The sequence below is a fragment of the Peromyscus maniculatus genome, chromosome 1 (genome assembly GCF_049852395.1).
Source record: "Peromyscus maniculatus bairdii isolate BWxNUB_F1_BW_parent chromosome 1, HU_Pman_BW_mat_3.1, whole genome shotgun sequence".
NCBI lineage: Eukaryota > Metazoa > Chordata > Mammalia > Rodentia > Cricetidae > Peromyscus > Peromyscus maniculatus.
In genome coordinates this window covers 115308082-115327542 of record NC_134852.1, presented here as the reverse complement: position 1 = coordinate 115327542, position 19461 = coordinate 115308082, and the positions used below count along the sequence as shown (strand labels likewise).

The 19461-nt window shown below is 44.3% G+C and overlaps 2 protein-coding genes and 1 pseudogene across 3 annotated transcripts in view; all 3 read left to right on the top strand.

Annotated features, from left to right (window-relative positions):
* LOC121820844 (tripartite motif-containing protein 30A-like) overlaps positions 1-19461 on the top strand; it is a 45399-nt gene that overhangs the window by 17179 nt on the left and 8759 nt on the right. Inside the window, exons 1-2 of one of the 2 annotated variants that reach the window (XM_015997721.3) lie at positions 9038-9175; positions 16863-17338. In XM_015997721.3, coding sequence (XP_015853207.3) covers positions 16919-17338 — 420 coding nt within the window. In that variant the 5' untranslated portion in view covers positions 9038-9175; positions 16863-16918. Of the gene's footprint in view, positions 1-9037; positions 9176-16862; positions 17339-19461 lie in introns of those variants that run through there. The other variant, XM_076549327.1, reaches the window with a different exon arrangement.
* Positions 1990-2658, top strand: LOC143268202 (peptidyl-prolyl cis-trans isomerase A pseudogene; annotated as a pseudogene).
* The window catches only part of LOC102905163 (tripartite motif-containing protein 30A-like), a 57114-nt gene continuing 46690 nt past the window's right edge, over positions 9038-19461 (top strand). The window contains exon 1 of the mRNA XM_042281170.2: positions 9038-9175. The gene's annotated coding sequence lies outside the window, so the exon portion shown is untranslated. The remainder of the gene's footprint in view (positions 9176-19461) is intronic.

The following is a 19461-nucleotide window of genomic DNA, read 5'->3' as shown; positions in this document are numbered from 1 at the left end:
TATCATCTCCCATATTCCCAAAGAAAATGACTCTTTCCTTATTAGGTGAGGTGAAGCCTCTGCTAACCCCACTTCCTGTTTTGTGGTGCCACAGAGGGAAGACAGGGCCTTGTGCATGCTGAGGAGGTGCTCTACCACTGAGTCACCTGTCCCAGCTCTGCCATGTCTGCACAAGCCCATGCCTTCTGCCACTGACAAGAGATGAAAGAAAGTTCTTCGCCAGCTTGTCTATTTAGTTTTGAAAATTATATGTAGGAGTTTCTAGCCTAGGAATGAGCCCTTAGTGGTACGTCAGGTTAACCACAATGTTTGTGCTTCATCCAAACTTAAGAAGGAAACATCTGCAATGGTACCCACTAAGACTGCGTGTTCAGAGTACCTGGGTTCTATTCTGCCACTCCACACAGCACTGTAACCCTGAATAACATCCTCAAAGGCATATCCTTATTATAATTTGTTTACCCTTTTGTATAAATAGTACACCTACACTCTAGGTTAGTGTAAGAGAATAAAGGGGGGGGCGTTGTTAGAAGACTCTGAGGGTAAAAGCAATCCTGAGGACAGTTCAATCACTCCAATCCACCTGGGAGGAGGCAGCCAATCCTCCAGATTGTCCTCTACCTCCACACACATGCTACAGTACACACTGATGCAGCATGAATGATGTAAGTTTTAAATAGAGAATAAATTCACTAAGAAAAAAGCATCCCCTACACTCAGTAGATGGTTGTTATGTTAATATGGGGGAAGAGGTGCTCTACTGGGTTTCCATGCTACAGTGGCCCACAGGGCAGGGCTCAGGGGATGACTAATGTTCGACTTTCCTGATGTCTTGCAGTTAGGTCCTTGAACTGCCATCAAATCTACTGTAGATGTACATTGTCTATTGTACATACCTACAAACATTTTTTGATTTTTGTGGAATTCCAAATCCAACAGGTCCGTGGAGCATGCCTGTACCCCATAATCTCTCAGGGATTTACTGTAGGAGTCCAGCCTTCATTCCTAACTCAGGGGAAAAACCTGGATGCCCTTCATAGAGACATGAGGTCACATCATTTTTAAAGTCAGCAATTCTTTTCCTCCCTGACAGAAAGCTTGTGCCAACATATGTTATTTTGCTGGCAGCCTGCCAGCTGCTAAACTAAGGGACCTGCCACCTCTGCTGCTGCCACATTCCTCTTCCCTCCCAGCACTTCCCCTGAATGGGGGGGGGGGTGCTCTTTGGTATTTGAACTGCTAATCCCTGCTTGCCCTCAATTCAACTGGTGAATGCAAATTAGGTGAACAATTCCACCTCTGTATGCAAATTAGATGTATTTTGTTTATTCTTTGGCTTTAAGCTACATGTTAACTATCCTGTTACCCCAATAAACAGGCTGCCTTGTATGTACACTTCCTAGCTGTTCTTTGCTCATACATAAAGCCATCCTACACCCCAGCCTCTGTTCTTCCCTGGGTCCTAAGACTACTCATGCACCCTGGAGTCTTGAGGTCAGGGGACAAATGACAGGCTTTCCAATCTTTTTTGAGAGGGTAAGTGTTGTGGTACTATTTAGTTCTTATCAAGTATGTTAAATCCTATGATTTTCCCCTCTTACACTGAATGATGATGATGACAATGATACCAGTAAACTTACCTTGTGCTGTATGGTGAAATGTACACAATAGAACGTTTCCAGGAACTTATGGCATGTAAGTGGCATCCACCATGGTGTCTGTGCTATCTCCTTCTGGCTGTGATGTAAGAAAAGATTGTTGAGATTGAGTCCAGAACCTGGCATGATGGTGTTGATGCAATCCCAGCACTCAGGAGGCAGAGAGGAAGGCTGTTCTGCCTCTGAGGCCAGGCTAGTGACAGAGGAAGATCATGCTCTGTTTTGTTTTGCTTTTACAGAGGAATGTGCCAGGTTTTGAATGAGGTAGTTGGTTCAAAGGGACATTGTAGGGATTACTGGGCGATAAAGAATTTATTTGGGCTTTGCAGACGCCGCTATCCCCTTGTCGCCGCTTGCTGCAGCCACCATGGTCAACCCCACCGTGTTCTTCGACATCACGGCTGCTGGCGAGCCCTTGGGCCGCGTCTCCTTCGAGTTATTTGCAGACAAAGTTCCAAAGACAGCAGAAAACTTCCGTGCCCTGAGCACTGGAGAGAAAGGATTTGGATATAAGGGTTCCTCCTTTCACAGGATTATTCCAGGATTTATGTGCCAGGGTGGTGACTTCACACGCCATAATGGCACTGGCGGCAGATCCATCTACGGAGAGAAATTTGAGGATGAGAACTTCGTCCTGAAGCATACAGGTCCTGGTATCTTGTCCATGGCAAATGCTGGACCAAACACAAATGGTTCCCAGTTTTTCATCTGCACCGCCAAGACTGCGTGGCTGGATGGCAAACACGTGGTCATCGGGAACGTGAAAGAAGGCATGAACATTGTGGAAGCCATGGAACGTTTTGGGTCCAGGAATGGCAAGACCAGCAAGAAGATCACCATTTCCGACTGTGGACAACTCTAATTCTTTCGACTTGCGGGCTTCCTACCCACAAGACCATTCCTTCTGTAGCTCAGGAGAGCACCCCCACCCCATCTGCTCGCAGTACCCTGTAACCTTCGCTCTCACTGAAGTTCTCTGGGTTCCGTATTCTCCTCATTCCCCTCCCAAGTCTAGCTGGATTGCAGAATTAAGTTTATGATTATGAATAAAAACTAAGTAAGAAAAAAAAAAAGAATTGATTTGGAGTTGGACTGCCATAAATAGAGAGACAGAGAGTGCACCATGATTGGGGTTCCCAGGAGAGTTCCAGCCCCAGCACCAGAGATGGTTGAATGGAGGGATGTCCAGAGCATCAGGGTCTCTGTGGCAGAACAGGACTCTTTTTATACTGTAGGATGGGGATTGAGGTTCATAGCAGGAGCCTGCAGCCAGGCTCTCAGATTACCAGACATGTGACACAGGACAGGGCACCCATCATGAAAACTCACTTAGGTTTGTATGGTACCTGCAAGGGAGCTACTGGCGACTCATTTTGACTGGAGCTCCATCTTGGCTCTGTTACAGCAGAGCATGTAGATTAGAGATTCTAGCAATACATGCTGGCAGAGTATGCATCAGTCCACTCAAAAACATCACCATGCTTTGTTTTAAGAATTAGAGCCGGGCAGTGGTGGCACACGGCTGTAATCCCAGCATTTGGGAGGCAGAGTCAGGTGGATCTCTGTGAGTTCGAGGCTAGCCTGGTCTACATAGCTAGTCCAGGACAGGCTCCAAAGCTACAGAGAAACCCTGTCTCGAAAAACCAAAAAAAAAAAAAAAGCGTTAGAATACGGCTGGAGAGATGGCTCAGAGGTTAAGAGCACTGGCCGCTCTTCTAGAGGTCCTGAGTTCAAATCCCAGCAACCACATGGTGGTTCACAATCATCTATAATAAGATCTGGTGCCCTCTTCTGATGGACAGGGATACATGCAGACTGAACACTATATACAAAATAAATAAATCTTTTTTTTGAAAGATTTATTTATTTATTATGTATACAGAAGAAGGTGCCAGATCTCATTCATTATAGATAGTATAAATAAATTAAAAAAAAAATAAAGAATTAGAATACCTGGGGCCTATCAGTTATGAGCACTGCCTGCTTTTCCAGAGGACACAGTTCAATTTCCAGCACCCACATGGCAGCTAACTGTCTGTAACTCAAGATCTGGCACACTCACACAGACGTACACAGCCTTTCCTCTGTGAAATAAATGTCTATATGTACAGTGCACATAAGAATGACCCACATTTGTGGCACTGTTCAACAACAGTGTGACCAGAGCTGTGCTCTCCTGGTCACCTTCATTCTTTTCACTGAGGTTGGAGGCTCATGGCAAACCTGAGTACAATGTCATATCTTTGCACAGAGATGGGATGGAATGGTGTCTGCAGAGAAAGTTCATGAAGAGCTAGATGGTTGTTTTAATTCCCCCAAATGAGCCTCCTACTCCAACCCCCACTTAAAAAGTCCTTTTCCACTAGGTTCCTCCCTACCACTTCCTATCAGCTGGTTGCTGACTCAGCCTCCTGACTGAAGGTTAATTTTATCTAATCAAACATTGTAACACATCTTTGCATCATTAAACAAATGTTCCAGAGCATAAACAAAAGTAACACATCTTATAACAATATTCTACCACAGTTTGAGAAATGATATCATCCTCATTATTCAAAATTCTTTTTATTTTATTTTGCTTTTATGTATACAGATGCTTTTGCCTGCACGTGCAAGGTCGGTCCTTGGTCATATTCATAACAGCAATGTGAAGTCCTTGTCTTGTGCTTCAGCTATATTGCATTACTGAGGACATACTGCAATAGGGTTGTTGGCTGGCAGGAGAGATTGATTGTGTTTCTATGCTGGCTTCTATGTATCTGGGTTTGGGATGGCTGTATTCTAGATGCTGATACAGGGTCTTGTCTTTGTTGGGTGAGTGTTTTGTTCCTTGGTTTCTGTTGTCCTCTCTGGATCTTAGGAGAGTGTGCTGGGTTGGGGTTGCCTGGTAGGGAGTGCTTCTTAAACTCTGCCAGGAGTGGCCACTGGGGGGCCCAGGTAGAGCTTGTTTCTGGGTACTGGGAGCTGGCTGGAAGGAATGGGGATGCACTAGAGGTTGGAGTCTAGGTGAGGGTGGGGGCATGAGGGTGCGGGTGGGGATAGGTGTGATACCTCAGTAAAACCCCCCACTCTATCCCCTACAGACAAAGAGAAGCTTAAACCAGGATTCCTAAGTGTAGATAAGAACTTAGACCCCTTTTCCCCAGGTGGCTGTATCTGCTACAGGGACTTTGGAAAACACAGTCAGGATATTCGACCAAAAGACTAAAAAGGGAGGCGGGTTAAAATAAATTATATGGTCTGTGCCTTTAAGAACTAGCCTCACAAAGACAGGGGAGCACTCCATCCAACCTCCCTGCTGTGAGTGAGAGATTTTGAAGAGCCTCCCTGGAGGCTTGTAAACTTAGAATACACCTTACTTTTGCATTCTGTACCTAAAGGCTCCAGTGGCAGCTTTGGGGACATGGTCTAGGCACAACAAGACCCTCACTCTATTGTCTCAAAAAGGGGGCCTTAGACAAAGATATCTCACTATAGATAGACCCAGGCCAGTTTCAAGTCCCCAGAAATGATGGCACCAGCCCCAGGAACAAAAGAACAGAGTCAGGATGTCTGATGGTAACCAATTAACCACGAGATGCCCCTCTCCAGAGATAACATGACCAGACCCTGGAGAGGAGTTGTAAAACTCCTGACAGGGCAAACAGATAAGCTAGAATAAGATAAAGTCCAGGCCGGGGAAAAACTGGACCAATGAAGGATGGACCCGTACTAACCCCCTCCCCTCTAAGAAATTTTATGGGTTTTACCTATAAAAACTAACTTCCCCAAGAAAGAGTAACTCTTCTCTGCCTCACTTGAGATGGCTTGAGATGAGATCCCTGTCATGACTTGTAACAGATAAACCTTGCTTTTGCATTCTGGTATGCTGGTCCTTGGTGGTCTCTCTGGGGGTTACGATCTGGGCACAACATAGGGACAGCTGAGAGGGTCTACTGGAGGGAGGAAAGCTGGGTTTGCCACAAGGATCTTCTGAGTCTCCAGGGAATAACAAGTGGCATGCACTTGCTGTGCTCTAGGCCTGGGTTGAGACTGGGGAACCGGAAATGGAGAGCAGGAAGAAGAATGAAGACTGTTTACCTGATTCTCAGTCTATTTGGCCAGCTGGCTCCCAGGTAGAGAGGGACTCTGAGTATTGGCGGCTGACACAAAAAGATAGAGTGAGGAAGGCTGGGCCTTGGAGGGTATGGGGAGTCCCTGGGGAATAAGTGCAGAAAGAGAAGAGTGAGCCAGGCAGTGGTGGCGCATGCCTTTAATCCAAGCTCTTGGGAGGCAGAGCCAGGCAGATGTCTCTGTGAGTTCCAGGCCAGCCTGGTCTACAGAGTGAGTTCCAGGAAAGGCACAAAGCTACACAGAGAAACCCTGTTTCGAAAAACCCAAAAAAACAAAAAACAAACAAAAAAACAAAAAAACAAAGCAAGAAACCCTGTCTTGAAAAACCAAACCAAACCAAAACAAACACAAGAACATTTTAGGTAGAGAGCAGAGAAGGCCTTGTTTAAAATTAGTTAGAGATAAGGACCTACTTCCTCATTCCTGTGATCCCTGTACTCAGAGGTTTTCGGTAAGGGTGTTGCCAGAAATTGGAATCCATCCTAAACACTTAATGAGTTCCAGCCCCATCTGAATATAGAGGTGAACTCTGCCTCAAAAACAACTCCCACTCCCCCCCCAAGCCCCCAAGCCCCGCAAAACAAAAAAAAACATTAAAAAGTTTTTACATGATTATTAACAATTCAGAAGGACAGGTGCATTGCAACATTGTGTGACATCAATTGTGTCCATAGCAAGAACAAAGGAGGCTCATGACGTCATCAAGATGTGACGTTTGGGCTAGGGGTGTAGTTCAAGGCTGGAGCACTAGCCTCAAATCCATTATAATATTCCATCCCTAGAAGTGCAAAGACCAAACTGAAACTGTAACAGCAAACGTTCATGATTCCAGCCCTGGAGAGGCTGAGGGACGAGGAGCTCAGAGGTCAGGCTGAGATGCTCACTGAGACCATGTCTCAAAAGAAAAGAAGAAGTAGGGAGCTGGGCGGTGGTGGCACATTCCTTTAATGCCATCACTTGAGAGGCAGAGGCAGGCGAATCTTGTGAGTTCGAGGCCAGCCTGATCTACAAAGTGAAATCCGGAAAAGCACAAAGCTACACAGAGAAACCCTGTCTCGAAAAACCAAAAAAAAAAAAAAAAAAAAAAAAAAAGAAATAGGAAGAAAACTGTTAAATATAATTAAAATTATAGTGACATATCTAACTGTCACACCTTATGTCACTTTGTAGTGGATCTGAGAATATAAGGAACAAATGATTAGGAGTTGCTTTATTGAAGGAGGTGTGTCATTGGGAGCAGGTTTTGAAGGTTCAGTAGAAGTGCCCATTACTGATGCTTCCCACCCTCTGCTTCATGTTTGTGTCACAAGTTGTCACCTCTCACCTCCTGATTCAACACTGTATTAGTCAGGATTCTCTAGAGCACTGATTCTCAGCCTTCCTAATGCTGTGACCCTTTAATACAGTTCCTCCTGTTGTGGTGACCCCCCAACTATAAAATTATTTTGGTGCTAATTCCTAAGAGTAAGTAGTTTTGCTACTCTTATGACTCCTAATGTAAATATTTTGGAGTTAGAGTACTGCCAAAGGGGCCACGGCCCTTTGGTTGAGAACCAATGCTCTAAAGGAATAGAACTTATAGAATGATTCTATACATGGGGGGAGGGGGTGTGGCTGTCTACCATTGGAAGGTTCAAAAATCTAGTAGTTGTTCACTGCAAGAGACTAGCCGTCTGCTGGGCAGTGGTGGTGCACGCCTTTAATCTCAGCACTTGGGAGGTAGAGGCAGGTGGATCTTTGTGAGTTCAAGGCCAACCTGGGCTACAGAATGAGTTCCAGGAAAGCTACACAGAGAAACTCTGTCTCAAAAAACAAAAAATAAAAAAAAAAAATCTTAGGGGGCTGGACAGATGGCTCAGAGGTTAAGAACACTGGCTGTTCTTCCAGAGGTCCTGAATTCAATTCCCAGCAAACACATGATGGTTCACAACCATCTATAATGAGATCTGGTGCTCTCTCCTAGCATGCAGGAATATATGGAGGCAAAATGTTTTTTTTTTTTTTTTTAAAGATTTATTTATCATGTATACAGTATTCCCTGCAGGCCAGAAGAGGGCACCAGATCTCATTACAGGTGGTTGTGAGCCACCATGTGGTTGCTGGGAATTGAACTCAGGACCTCTGGAAGAGCAGTCAGTGCTCTTAACCACTGAGCCATCTCTCCAGCCCCCAGAATTGACCTTTTTTTTTTTTTTTTTTTGGTTTTTCGAGACAGGGTTTCTCTGTTCAGCTTTGTGCCTTTCCTGGAGCTCACTTGGTAGCCCAGGCTGGCCTAGAACTCACAGAGATCCGCCTGGCTCTGCCTCCCGAGTGCTGGGATTAAAGGCGTGCGCCACCAACGCCCGGCTGCAAAATGTTGTATACATAATAAATAAATAAATCTCTGAGAGAGAGAGAGAGAGAGAGAGAGAGAGAGAGAGAGAGAGAGAGAGAATGTCTCAACTGGTCTTTGGTGTATGTCAGAATCCCAAAGAAATAGGCTGTAATGCCAGTGATGGAATGGACATGGTAGTGAGAAGAAGAAAAAGCATGCAAAGAGAGGACAAGGTTCCTTAATCCATGCTCTTTATATAGACTGCCAGCAGGAGCTGTGGGACAGATCAAAGATGGATCATATGAGCACTGGGAAGAGGACTTGGTCTGTTCAGCAACAGAATATATAATCTGTAGGACTGCACTGGGCAGTTGGAGAGCCCTCTGCAGCTTGCTAGTTTACCTGCTGTGAGTGTGGGGAAGTGTTTCTGCATGGCTCTGCACAGGAATCCTCCCCATGCTGTCCCTGCTGGGTAGGATATCTTGATTGTGCAGCAGCTGCCCTGAACTGCAGCTTCCTTTCTGTTCTCATCCCATTAGTGTACAAGTCCAACTCCAGAGGAACATTTCATTCTGTCCCTCACCTTGGATTTCCTTCCCTTTGGGCCACATCTGCCACACAAAGGAAAACAAAGCCTAGAGCTCAGGTGTAGGAGGAGCCCATGGAGAAGGCTTTCTTTCATCAGGGGCAGCTTTCCTGAGGGTCGGGATCTTAGGGGTGATTGTGACATGAGCCTGACCAAGTGACATAAGTTCCTTTAGCACTGAAAAAATGTCCTAACCTCCTGGAAGGCAGTGCTGACTCAAGGCGACTGTCGCCCTCTGGTGGTTGAACCGCATACACCGATGTGGTGGCATCCCATTGGTTGGTAGCTCTGTAGTTTCTCTTTCTCAGTTCCTCAAGTCTTAACTTTATTTCTCTCCTGGTTCACCAGAGATCAGACGTAGAGACTGAATCCTCCGGGCGTTTATTCTGGTCTCCATTCGCTCCCGTCCACAGATTCAGGATCTCTTGGTTGGTGTCTGAAGGTGTGAGAGCAATTTACAGGGCAGCGTTTGGAGGAATTGAAAAGAAAACACCCTTCGTTTTGGTGAGTTTAATTTGAAACTGAGACGGGGCGGGGGAAAGAGGGCCTGCGGCTTCCTGCTGAGGGCTCAGGGCGTTGAGGAGACTGATGGAGGAGAGGCTTTAGAAAGACAGGTTTCAAGAGCCAGAGAGGTCCAGGTATTTCTCCAGGTGGAGTTCACTCTCTTCTTTCCTCGTGTTTAATTTTGGGCTGCTCCAAAACCTCTTGTTGCATCGATGAGAGAAGAGGGATTCTCTAAGGAAGGAGCGTTGAGATCATGATGGAAAAACAACAGAGGCCCACGAACTGTACACCAATCGCTGTAGAGCCTCCATGGGAGTGGACTAGGCCCTCTGGATACTCGAGACGGTTGTTTACCTTGAACTGTTTGGGGGGTCCACAGGCAGGGTGATCCGGATCTGTCCCTGGTGCATGAGCTGGCTTTTTGGAGTCCAGTGTCTAAGGTGTGACACTTTGTGCAGCTTTGATGAAGGGGGAGGGGCTTCGACCTGCCTCAGCTGAATGTACCAGGCTCTGCTGACTCCTCCTGGGAGACCATAACTTGGGGGAAGTGGGCAATGGGAGGTGGGTTAGTGGGGGATGCTGGGAGGCAGGAAGAGAGAGGAGGAGGAGGGGATCTGTGGTTGGAATGTAAAATGAATAGAAAATTTCTTATTAAGAAACAAATAAGGCCGGGTGGTGGTGGCTCACGCCTTTAATCCCAGCACTGGGGAAGCAGGGGCAGGCGGATCTCTGTGAGGTTACAGAGTGAGTCCCAGGAAAGGCGCAAAGCTACACCCCTCCCCCCCCCCAAAAAAAAAGAAACAAATAGGGCTGGAGAAATGGCTCAGAGGTTAAGAGCACTGGCAGCTCTTCCAGAGGACCCAGGTTCAATTCCCAGCACCCACATGGCAGCTCACAACTCTCTGTAACTCCAGTTCCAGGGCATCTGACACCCTCACACCAATGCACATAAGATAAAGTTGAATAAATTATTTTTTAAAAAGGAAATAAATCAACAAAATAAAAAAAGAATCCCCTGTTGCAAGAGAGACACTGCTGTCATTCTGTGTCTCCCCCTCTCCCCTCAATGAAGGAATAAAGCCAGAATGGTGTTTGAAAACCGAGTTTAAGGTCTCTCTGTGCAATGGTGAATTACCCATGATTCTAAGGGTTGGTTCCCTTTTCTACTGTCTCTGTGATTGGAAGTCCCAATCTTGCTGCAGCCTCTTATACATTTACTTGTCCTATGAAACAGCCTCAGGCCTGTACAGAATTGCTAATGTTACTCAGAAGTCATTACATTTGCCTGCCTTTCCCTTGGTCCTTGTCTGCCATGCCCAGATGAAATTCAGTCCAGACTAGTAATTCCAGCTACAAAGAAAGCTGATGCAGGAAGATCCTAAGTCCAAGACCTGCTGGGGGACCTAATAAGACCATGTCTGAAGAAGAAAAGAATATATACAGAAGGTGCAGCTTATTGGGTGAAGTTAGTGGGGTAGGGACAGGATACCCTTATATAGCCGAGGGTAACATCATGTAACTGGCCCGTGTCACCCTCCCCAGACATTGGGATTACAGGACTTTTGTCCCTTTCACAGAACAGTGCACGCTCCTGATTGATTTTAATGGTGTGAAAGACTGAAAGATGACTGCTGTTAGGAAGATCTTGAGAGCCATGAAAGGACAGGGAGCAGGGAATCCCAGCTTCACCCAAGCTAATGTAGACACCAGAGGACACAGGCCAGGCCTTCTGTGTCCGGGTTGACTTTGAGGATTGTCATGAGCCCATCCTCTTTCCCTTTGCTCTCTCCTGCTCTTCAGTTGTGGACATCTCTCTTCTGAATTTAGTCATTGACTCTCTTTACCGTCATATGTTATGGGATATTAAAATGCACATATTTGGGTTTACCAGTATACAATTTGCCACAGGGAGGGAGTACTCATTAAGTTGCTCTGTGTAAGCCTGGGGCAATTTATTTGCCCAGCCTATTTGTAAAAGAACTGTTTCCCATATGACATTGTACTCTGAAGTTTCATAAACCTTAAAGAAACACAGTTAACTTGTTACAGTTAACTTATTCACCAGGAAAAGACCACAGACTCAACTTAAATTATAATTAAATGAGTTTTTTTAATTTAATGTAATTAATTAATTTTTTTTCTCAGAGCTGAAGACCAATCCCAGGCAAGCGCTACTACCACTGAGCTAAATCCCCAACCCCTAAATGAGTTTATTGATTAGTGCTAGTAGGCCAACAACAGCCTTAAAGATAAATCAAAGGCTTGTCATACAGAAGAGGTATTTTATTTGTGCTGAAATGTGATTTTTTTTTTTTTTTTTTTTTTTTTTTTTGAGCTGAGGATCGAACCTAGGGCCTTGTGCTTGCTAGGCAAGCGCTGTACAACTGAACTAAATCCCCAACCCCTGAAATGTGATTTTATTTGTATGTTAACAAATAAAGTTGCCTGGGGGTCAGAGCTAATAGCAAGTCATTTAGCATAAGTCTGGCAGTGGTAGCACACACCCTTAATCCGATCACATGGCAGGCAGAGTCTGTGTGTTCAAGGACACAGCCAGCTTGGTGACACATGCCATTAATCCAAGGACCAACCATAGAGGCCTGGAGGTCTGTATAGATGGACAGTGATGAAGAAGTAATGTGGTTGTGTTTAGAAGCAATGAGAAGGCAGAACAGAAAGTCAATAAAAACACAGACACACAGGAAGTAGGTCTCTTTCTGTGGGGAATGACCGCAGCGACTGGTAAGCTAAAGGCTATTCACTAGTGCTCTGACCTCTTGGGCTTTTAACTCTTTATTTGGTTCTGTGTTTCTTTCTTTTTTTTTTTTTTTTTTTTTTTTTTGGTTTTTGAGACAGGGTTTCTCTGTGTAGCTTTGCGCCTTTCCTGGAACTCACTTGGTAGTCCAGGCTGGCCTCGAACTCACAGAGATCCGCCTGGCTCTGCCTCCCGAGTGCTGGGATTAAAGGCGTGCGCCACCACCGCCCGGCTGTGTTTCTTATTATATAAGACTGTTTAGAATTGCATCTACAGAAGAGGTTGAAGGAGGGGTTTCTATGGTGGGCAACACAACTATCCCATTTGTGTGGAATGTGCAGCTGAGTGAGAAACTGTTTGAACTCCCCTCAGGTGTGTTGAGCTCTGTCCCTGCTACACAGCAGTAAACAGGTTCACAAAAGCCAGAGGAAACGCTTAATCATCTCATAGCACTTTTACAATTACCGGAAGTGTAGCAAGGAGTGAGAGTTGCCAGGAGCTTGTCTTTGAGGAATTTAGACTGGGTGTCTAGTACAAAATGGAGTTTTCCTTAGCCATCACAGACTCCAATCACAAAAGAAACAAGCTGTCTGCAGCCAGATTGTTTGAACTGACCAAACCTAGTTATCATTCCTTGTTGACTCTTTAAAATATGATTTATTTGGCTGAAATTGAGGGCCTTTAAGGGAGGATATAGAAACCTAGTGCAATGGAGACCGCCTAAAATACATTAAGGCGATCGATCTACTGAGGTCTCCTAATAATGGGCGATGTGGAGTCTCAATAGGCAATGTCTTGTTACCAAAGAAGGCTTCCATTGGTAGAACTGGGGTGTATTCAGTTGATATCTAGGCCAACGGGGTCACATGGAAATCTCCAAACAACCCAGGCTGTTGCTAAGACATAAGGTTGCCCTCTAGAAACTGGAAGTGGAATCTCATTGCCTAGGAAAACACTCACAGAGTTCATTGAACATGAAGAAGTTGAGCTGGTGCCTACATGGAGCCTTCACCCCTACATTCTAGTCTCTGGTACAGGAAGGTACTCTGCAGGCTACCAAATGCAATGTAAACACCAACCAGGTCACAAAGCCTTTACCTACAGCTGTCCTGCCTGTAAAATATGCTGGGGCAATGGTGGCACGGAACTTGTGGCAGTAGCCAGCCAGGGTCTGATCTGACTTAAGGCCCTCTCCACCGGAAGGAACCCATGCCTGACACTGCCCTGGTGACCGAGAACCAGAGACTGGGTAGCCCTGAAATCTAGGGTAAAAAAACCAAACACTAAGAAAAAAGAAAAACACAAAAACAAGCAAACAAAGTTTCATTGTTTGAGTTGTGTGTTTGTGGGTCTGCCTGTGTGTATGTATGCACATCTGAAAGGATGAGTTGAATGGTCAGAGCTGCTGGATTCTCTGAAGCTGGAGTTACAGGCAGCTGTGATCTACTTCATTGGGTTACCGGAACTGAAGTAGGATCTTCTGCAGGAGCAATAAGCACTCTTAACCACTGAGCCCATTCTCCAGCCCTAGCTAGTATGGCATTTTATTGATTATTTTGATTTAATGTTATGTGTATTGATGTCTTATCTGGATATAGGTCTGTGTACCACTTGAATGTCTGATGCTCATAGATGCCAGAAAATGGTGTCAGAAATGATTTACAGACAGTTGTGACTCACCTTGTGGGTGCTGAGAAATGAACCAAGGTCCTCTAAAATTGGAACCAGTGCTCTAAACCCATAAACCAACTGTTTAGCCCCTAGTATAGACATTTTAACAATATTCAAATTCATTACCTCCGGTATCATTATATATAATTGTACCAATTTAATTTCTTTCAATATTTTTATAGTTTTTGTGTGCAGATAATAATTTACCTCCGGTATCATTATATATAATTGTACCAATTTAATTTCTTTCAATATTTTTATAGTTTTTGTGTGCAGATAATAAATTTTCCTAATCATTCATTTATTCTTGGTTTTAATGGTTTCATTAATATAATTGTTCTTTTGTCTTCCTGCTTGTGTACTTCTGCACCATGTACTTGCAGTGCCCACAGAGGCCAGAAGGGCATGACAGATTCACTGGAACTGGAGTTACAAGTGGCTGTAAGGAGCCATGTGAGGGCTAGGACTGGAGCATGGGGTCTGTGAGAACAGATGATGATGCTCTTACCCCCTGGGCCATTCCTTTCCTTGTTTTTCAAATGTAACACTTTTTCTACAGAGCCACAAACAATAGCCTTGAACTTACCATCTTCTGGCATCAGCCTACCAAGAAGCTGATTTTAGAGGCCTACATCACCAGGCACTGCTTCCTAATTACATTTTCGGGTTTCTCACTATTTGTGACTTTTCTATACTGGATATTACATCTTGCATCTTTACTGAGCTTATTGGCTTTTATTTTACCTGTAAAACAATTTTTGTTTGCACACCTTTATTTATTTATTTGTTTGTTTATTTATCTATATCGATCTATTTATTTATGTTTCCAGTCTTCTTATATTGCTGGGTCTTCCCTTGCCTCTGCTGTGTTTAATAGAAATGACAACAAGTATACAAATCAAGTATGCATGATTTGTTTTGGTGTTATATTTCTTTCTTTACTTTTTATTAAGAAATTTTTATTCATTTTACATAGCAACCACATATCCCCCTCTCTTCCCTTATCCCACCCCCCAGCATTCTCCCCTAACCCACCCCCCATTCCCTCCTCTGAAAAGGTAAGACCTCCCATGGGAAGTCATCAGATCCAGGTACATTCAGTTGAGGCAGGTCCAATCCCCTCCCCCTGCATCAAGGCTGTGCAAGATGTCCCACCATAAGTACTGGGCTCCAAAAAGCCAGCTCATGCACCAGGGAAGGATCCTGATCCTACTCCCAGGGGACCCCTTAAGCAAATCAAGCTACATAACTGTCTCCCTTATGCAGAGGACTAGTCCAGTCCTATGGAGGCTCCACAGCTGTTGGTCTAAAGTTTATGAGTTTCCACTATCTTGGTTTGGTTGTCTCTGTAGGTTTCCCCATCTAGACCTTGATGCCCCTTGCTCAAAGAATCCTTCTTCTCTCTCTTTGACTGGACTCCTGGAGCTTGGCCTGGTGCTTGGCTGTGTAACTGCATCTGCTTCCACCAGTTACTAGGTGAAGGCTCTATAATTATTATTGATTTTAAAGAAAAATCTTTCAATTGCCCTCTATTTGCTATAACCTTAGCAGTGGACTTTTCATATATGGCTTCGAAATAAGGAAACATATCTAAACCTAGAAATTTTTTTTAAAGATTTATTTATTTATTATGTATACAGCATTTTGCCTGCATTATGTCTGCATACCAGAAGAGGGCACAAGATCTCATTACAGATGGTTGTGAGCCACCATGTGGGTGGTAGGAATTGAACGTGGGACCTCTGGAAGAGCGGCCAGTGCTCTTAACCTCTGAGCCATCTCTCCAGCCCCAAACCTAGAAATTTTTAGGATTTTTATTCCCAAAATAATGGTGCTTATTGTCAAATACTTTTCTGGGTTTTTTTTTTTTCTTTCTTTTCTTTCTTTCTTTTTGGTTTTTCGAGACAGGGTTTCTCTCTGTGTAGCTTCGTGCCTTTCCTGGAACTCGCTTTATAGTCCAGGCTGGCCTCAAACTCACAAGAGATCTGCCTGCCTCTGCCTCCTGAGTGCTGAGATCAAAGGCATATGCCACCACCGCCTGGCTCTTCTTCCTGGCATTCTTATCTGGAGTCTCCCATCAATGTTTTGTCAGATTTTTTTCTTTCTTTCTTTCTTTCTTTCTTTCTTTCTTTCTTTCTTTCTTTCTTTCTTTCTTTCTTTCTTTCTTTCTTTCTTTCTTCCTTTCTTCCTTCCTTCCTTCCTTCCTTCCTTCCTTCCTTCCTTCCTTTCTCTCTCTCTCTCTCTCTCTCTCTCTCTCTCTCTCTCTCTCTCTCCTCTCTCTCCTCTCTCTCTTTCTTTCTTTCTTTTTGGTTTTTCGAGACAGGGTTTTTCTGTGTAGCTTTGCGCCTTTCCTGGATCTGCTCCATAGACCAGGCTAGCCTCGAACTCACAAAGATCTGCCTGCCTCTGCCTCCCAAGTGCTGGGATTAAAGGCATGCACCACCACCGCCGCCCGGCTTTGTCAAATTTCTAGACCAAGATAAATTCTCAACATTTAAAGACACAAGATTCCTCAGAACCCACAGTGGTTGGAGGCATAATTGCACACACCTCTTGTTCTGGCTACATTTCTGTCCTGGCTCTCACCTCTTTTTTTCTTTGAACTCTGTGGGGTAAAGCAGGAACCTCTGAAAGAAGATTCTAAAGGGATGGTTTCCTTTACCTTTCAGTGTATTGAAGAAAAATTAATCTTGTAAGTGGCCATCTCTATACATCTAGTGCAGGGCTTCACTTAACCATGTCCACAAACACATACATTGTATTTACTAAGTGGCAATAAATCCTTGTCTGTGTATCAGGAGATGGGACTGTATACACTCCAGGTCAGCACCAGGCTTTCTGGTAAGAGATTTGTAAGGAGAGGATCAGAGAGGGTCACATTGACTGGTGCAGATAAAGGAGGAAGTAGAGAGGCAGAGACATGAGTAGCTTAATGCTTTTAACATGAAAATGTGATTTTTGTCCTGGGAAAGAAAGGGGTGGATAGAATAGGTTACACAAGGCTGTTGGAAGGAAACACTTTCTTTCTGCTCTTCAGGAAAAGGAAATAACAACCCTGCATCTGAAATTTGTCACTTGGGATGAAATTATAGAGTAGAGGTATGACAAAATGCTCCTTTAGGCATGTCGCTCAACTTCTGTCCCTATTTCTCTCCTGTGTTGTTTTCCCTTATCATGGAGGTCACTGTTGATGTCTGCACAGCGTCCATGCTGATTTTCCCTTTCTTACTTGTCCCCCTTTTCATCATCCCAATCACACAGGTATCTGAGCAGGAGTGTCAGGAGTCAGGACAGACAGACAGAGGATCACAGCAACAATGGACTCATCAGTCATGTTCATGATGGAGGAGGAGGTGACCTGTCCTATCTGCCTGGAGCTCCTGAATGAACCTGTGAGTGCTGATTGTGACCACAGCTTCTGCCGAGCCTGCATCACACTGAACTATGAGTCCAGCAAAAGCAAAGAAGGGGAGGGTGTCTGCCCTGTGTGCCGAGTGAGTTACCTGTTTGGGAATCTGAGGCCTAATCGACATGTGGCCAACATAGTGGAGAGGCTCAAGGGGCTCAAGTCCAACCTAAAGAAGCAGCAGAAGGTGAATGTCTGTGCACAACATGGAGAGAAACTCCAGCTCTTCTGTGAGAAGGACATGGTGGCCATCTGCTGGCTTTGTGAGCGGTCTCAGGAGCACCGTGGCCACGTAACAGCTCTCATTGAAGAAGTGGCCTATAAGTATGAGGTAAGAAGTGGGAGGGTGTGGGAGGGACACAGAGCAGGAGACACTAACAGACAGGAAATCTCCACTTGGTGTGACAGGTCAATAATCTGGACATCATAGACTCAAGACTTGATATATCATTCCATCCTACCTTTAGAGTCCTAAAAACACATGATGTTTTATTCCACTTAATAGTGTGAGAATCTGCCTAGACTACATATACTAGGATAATAAAAAAAGTCTTAGAACTGTCTGTATGAAGTTGTTTCAGTGACCAAGAAAAGCCAAGCGCAGAACTCCTAATTTATTCCATATTCATGTTCTTTCAATGTTTATATCAGATTCATTCATACTACCTATGCTGTGAACCACAGAAATATGAAGGAGAAATTCAGCTGAAAATGGCAAAAGCTCTTCTCTGGGAGAGTTAAGTACTCTTCCAGAGGTTAAAGCCAAAACTCTAGGAGTCTTGGTGATATTGGCTTTTGAATATGTTAGCTGTTTCTTGCAATACATTTCTTGTGTGCTATTGTAGCTTTCCCATTTGATTCTTTTCCCAAGAACTTCTAACAGTGAGGTTGATCATTCGTTGGGCACAATTTTCCCCTATACAGTTGCGGTATTTGGATAACATTTCCAGACCTTTGTTCCTTCTTTTTAGCATTAGACTCAGAAGTCTGCCTTTCTGTAATTATCTCCATTAGCAAGCATCTGGCTAGGGCCATCTCTGGATATAAGTTTTTTATCTGAGATACTTCTCAAATATCCAAGGACAGACTGCAGACAGATAAGCATTCAGACCATGTGTTAGTCTACTAAAAATCAGGTAAATATCCATACTGAGACAACTGCCAAGGCCATGCAGATGTTAGGTACAAAGCTTTGTTTCTTGTGCAAATTAAGCTTGACCCTCCTTTCTCCCACAGCCCTACTGGTATCCCTAGTTCTAAAAAGATACCCCCTTTAGCAATAAACTCAGAACAAAAGGGTTTTTATATACCAGGTGCAGCACTCTGAGGCAGGCTACCTAGCTACTGGGTACACTTCCCCCACCTTGCCCAAAAACATTGCAGCCCAGATAAACTGAGACTGATATGGCTCGCAAGAAAAAAAGGCAGTTTTATATCACTCATGACTTAGTGACATATAGACTCTTACCATTTTAACTAACCACTTCTAAAAATATAGTTTGAGCACATGAATTATCTTTTTTACATCTCTTAACCGATTTCAGCATTTAGTTGACCCCACCCTCTTTAATCACTCCCCTTTTGGATTGTAAATGAAGCTGACAATCACTGCTCTTTGTGAGGATCTTATCACCTCTCTTCTTGACCCTGAAAGAGTTCAAGCCTTGTGACCTTGTTTTGGCCAGAGAATTGATGATTGTATGGGTAAATAGCTGGAAACCTCAGAGACTTGGGAGAGCTAAAACTGGGAGAAGGGCCGGGCGGTGGTGGCACACGCCTTTAATCCCAGCTCTCGGGAGGCAGAGGCAGGTGGATCTCTGTGAGTTCGAGGCCAGCCTGGTCTCCAAAGCGAGTTCCAGGAAAGGCCCAAAGCTACACAGAAAAACCCTGTCTCAAAAAACCAAAATAAATAAATAAATAAATAAAACAAACAAAACAAAGGTTGGGAGAAGGAAGATAGAGCTGAGAGAGTACAGCAGAACAATGTAGAGAGAATCAGGCAAGAAAGGAGCTAAGTATGAGAACAGAAAATGAATCAATGTAGAGAGAGAACTGACTCAGAAGAATAAAGTGAATGGACTAAAAGTTTTGTGTGCGTAGATTCATTTGACATCCCTCAGATTAATCCTCACCACTGGTAGCATTTCTTCCAGAACTTTGGGAAAAGACTATAAGGGGCTGGACCCCAGTAGTCTTTGTTATACCTAAAATCCAGTCTAGAGATATCAACAGAGGGGTTAGTAAGTAAATGACAGACAGCAGTGAAGAGACCGTGCATGTGGCAGTTGAAACATCTGGGAAGAGGGAAAATAATTCCATAATGAGATCTACAGACATAAATTCTGTGTTGGATCTTTGTTTTCTGTAGTTTGTTTTGAGCCCACATACAAACTCAAAGAGACTATTGTAGCATGCACAGGGCCTGCAGGGGTCTGCACCAGATGGCATCCTAGA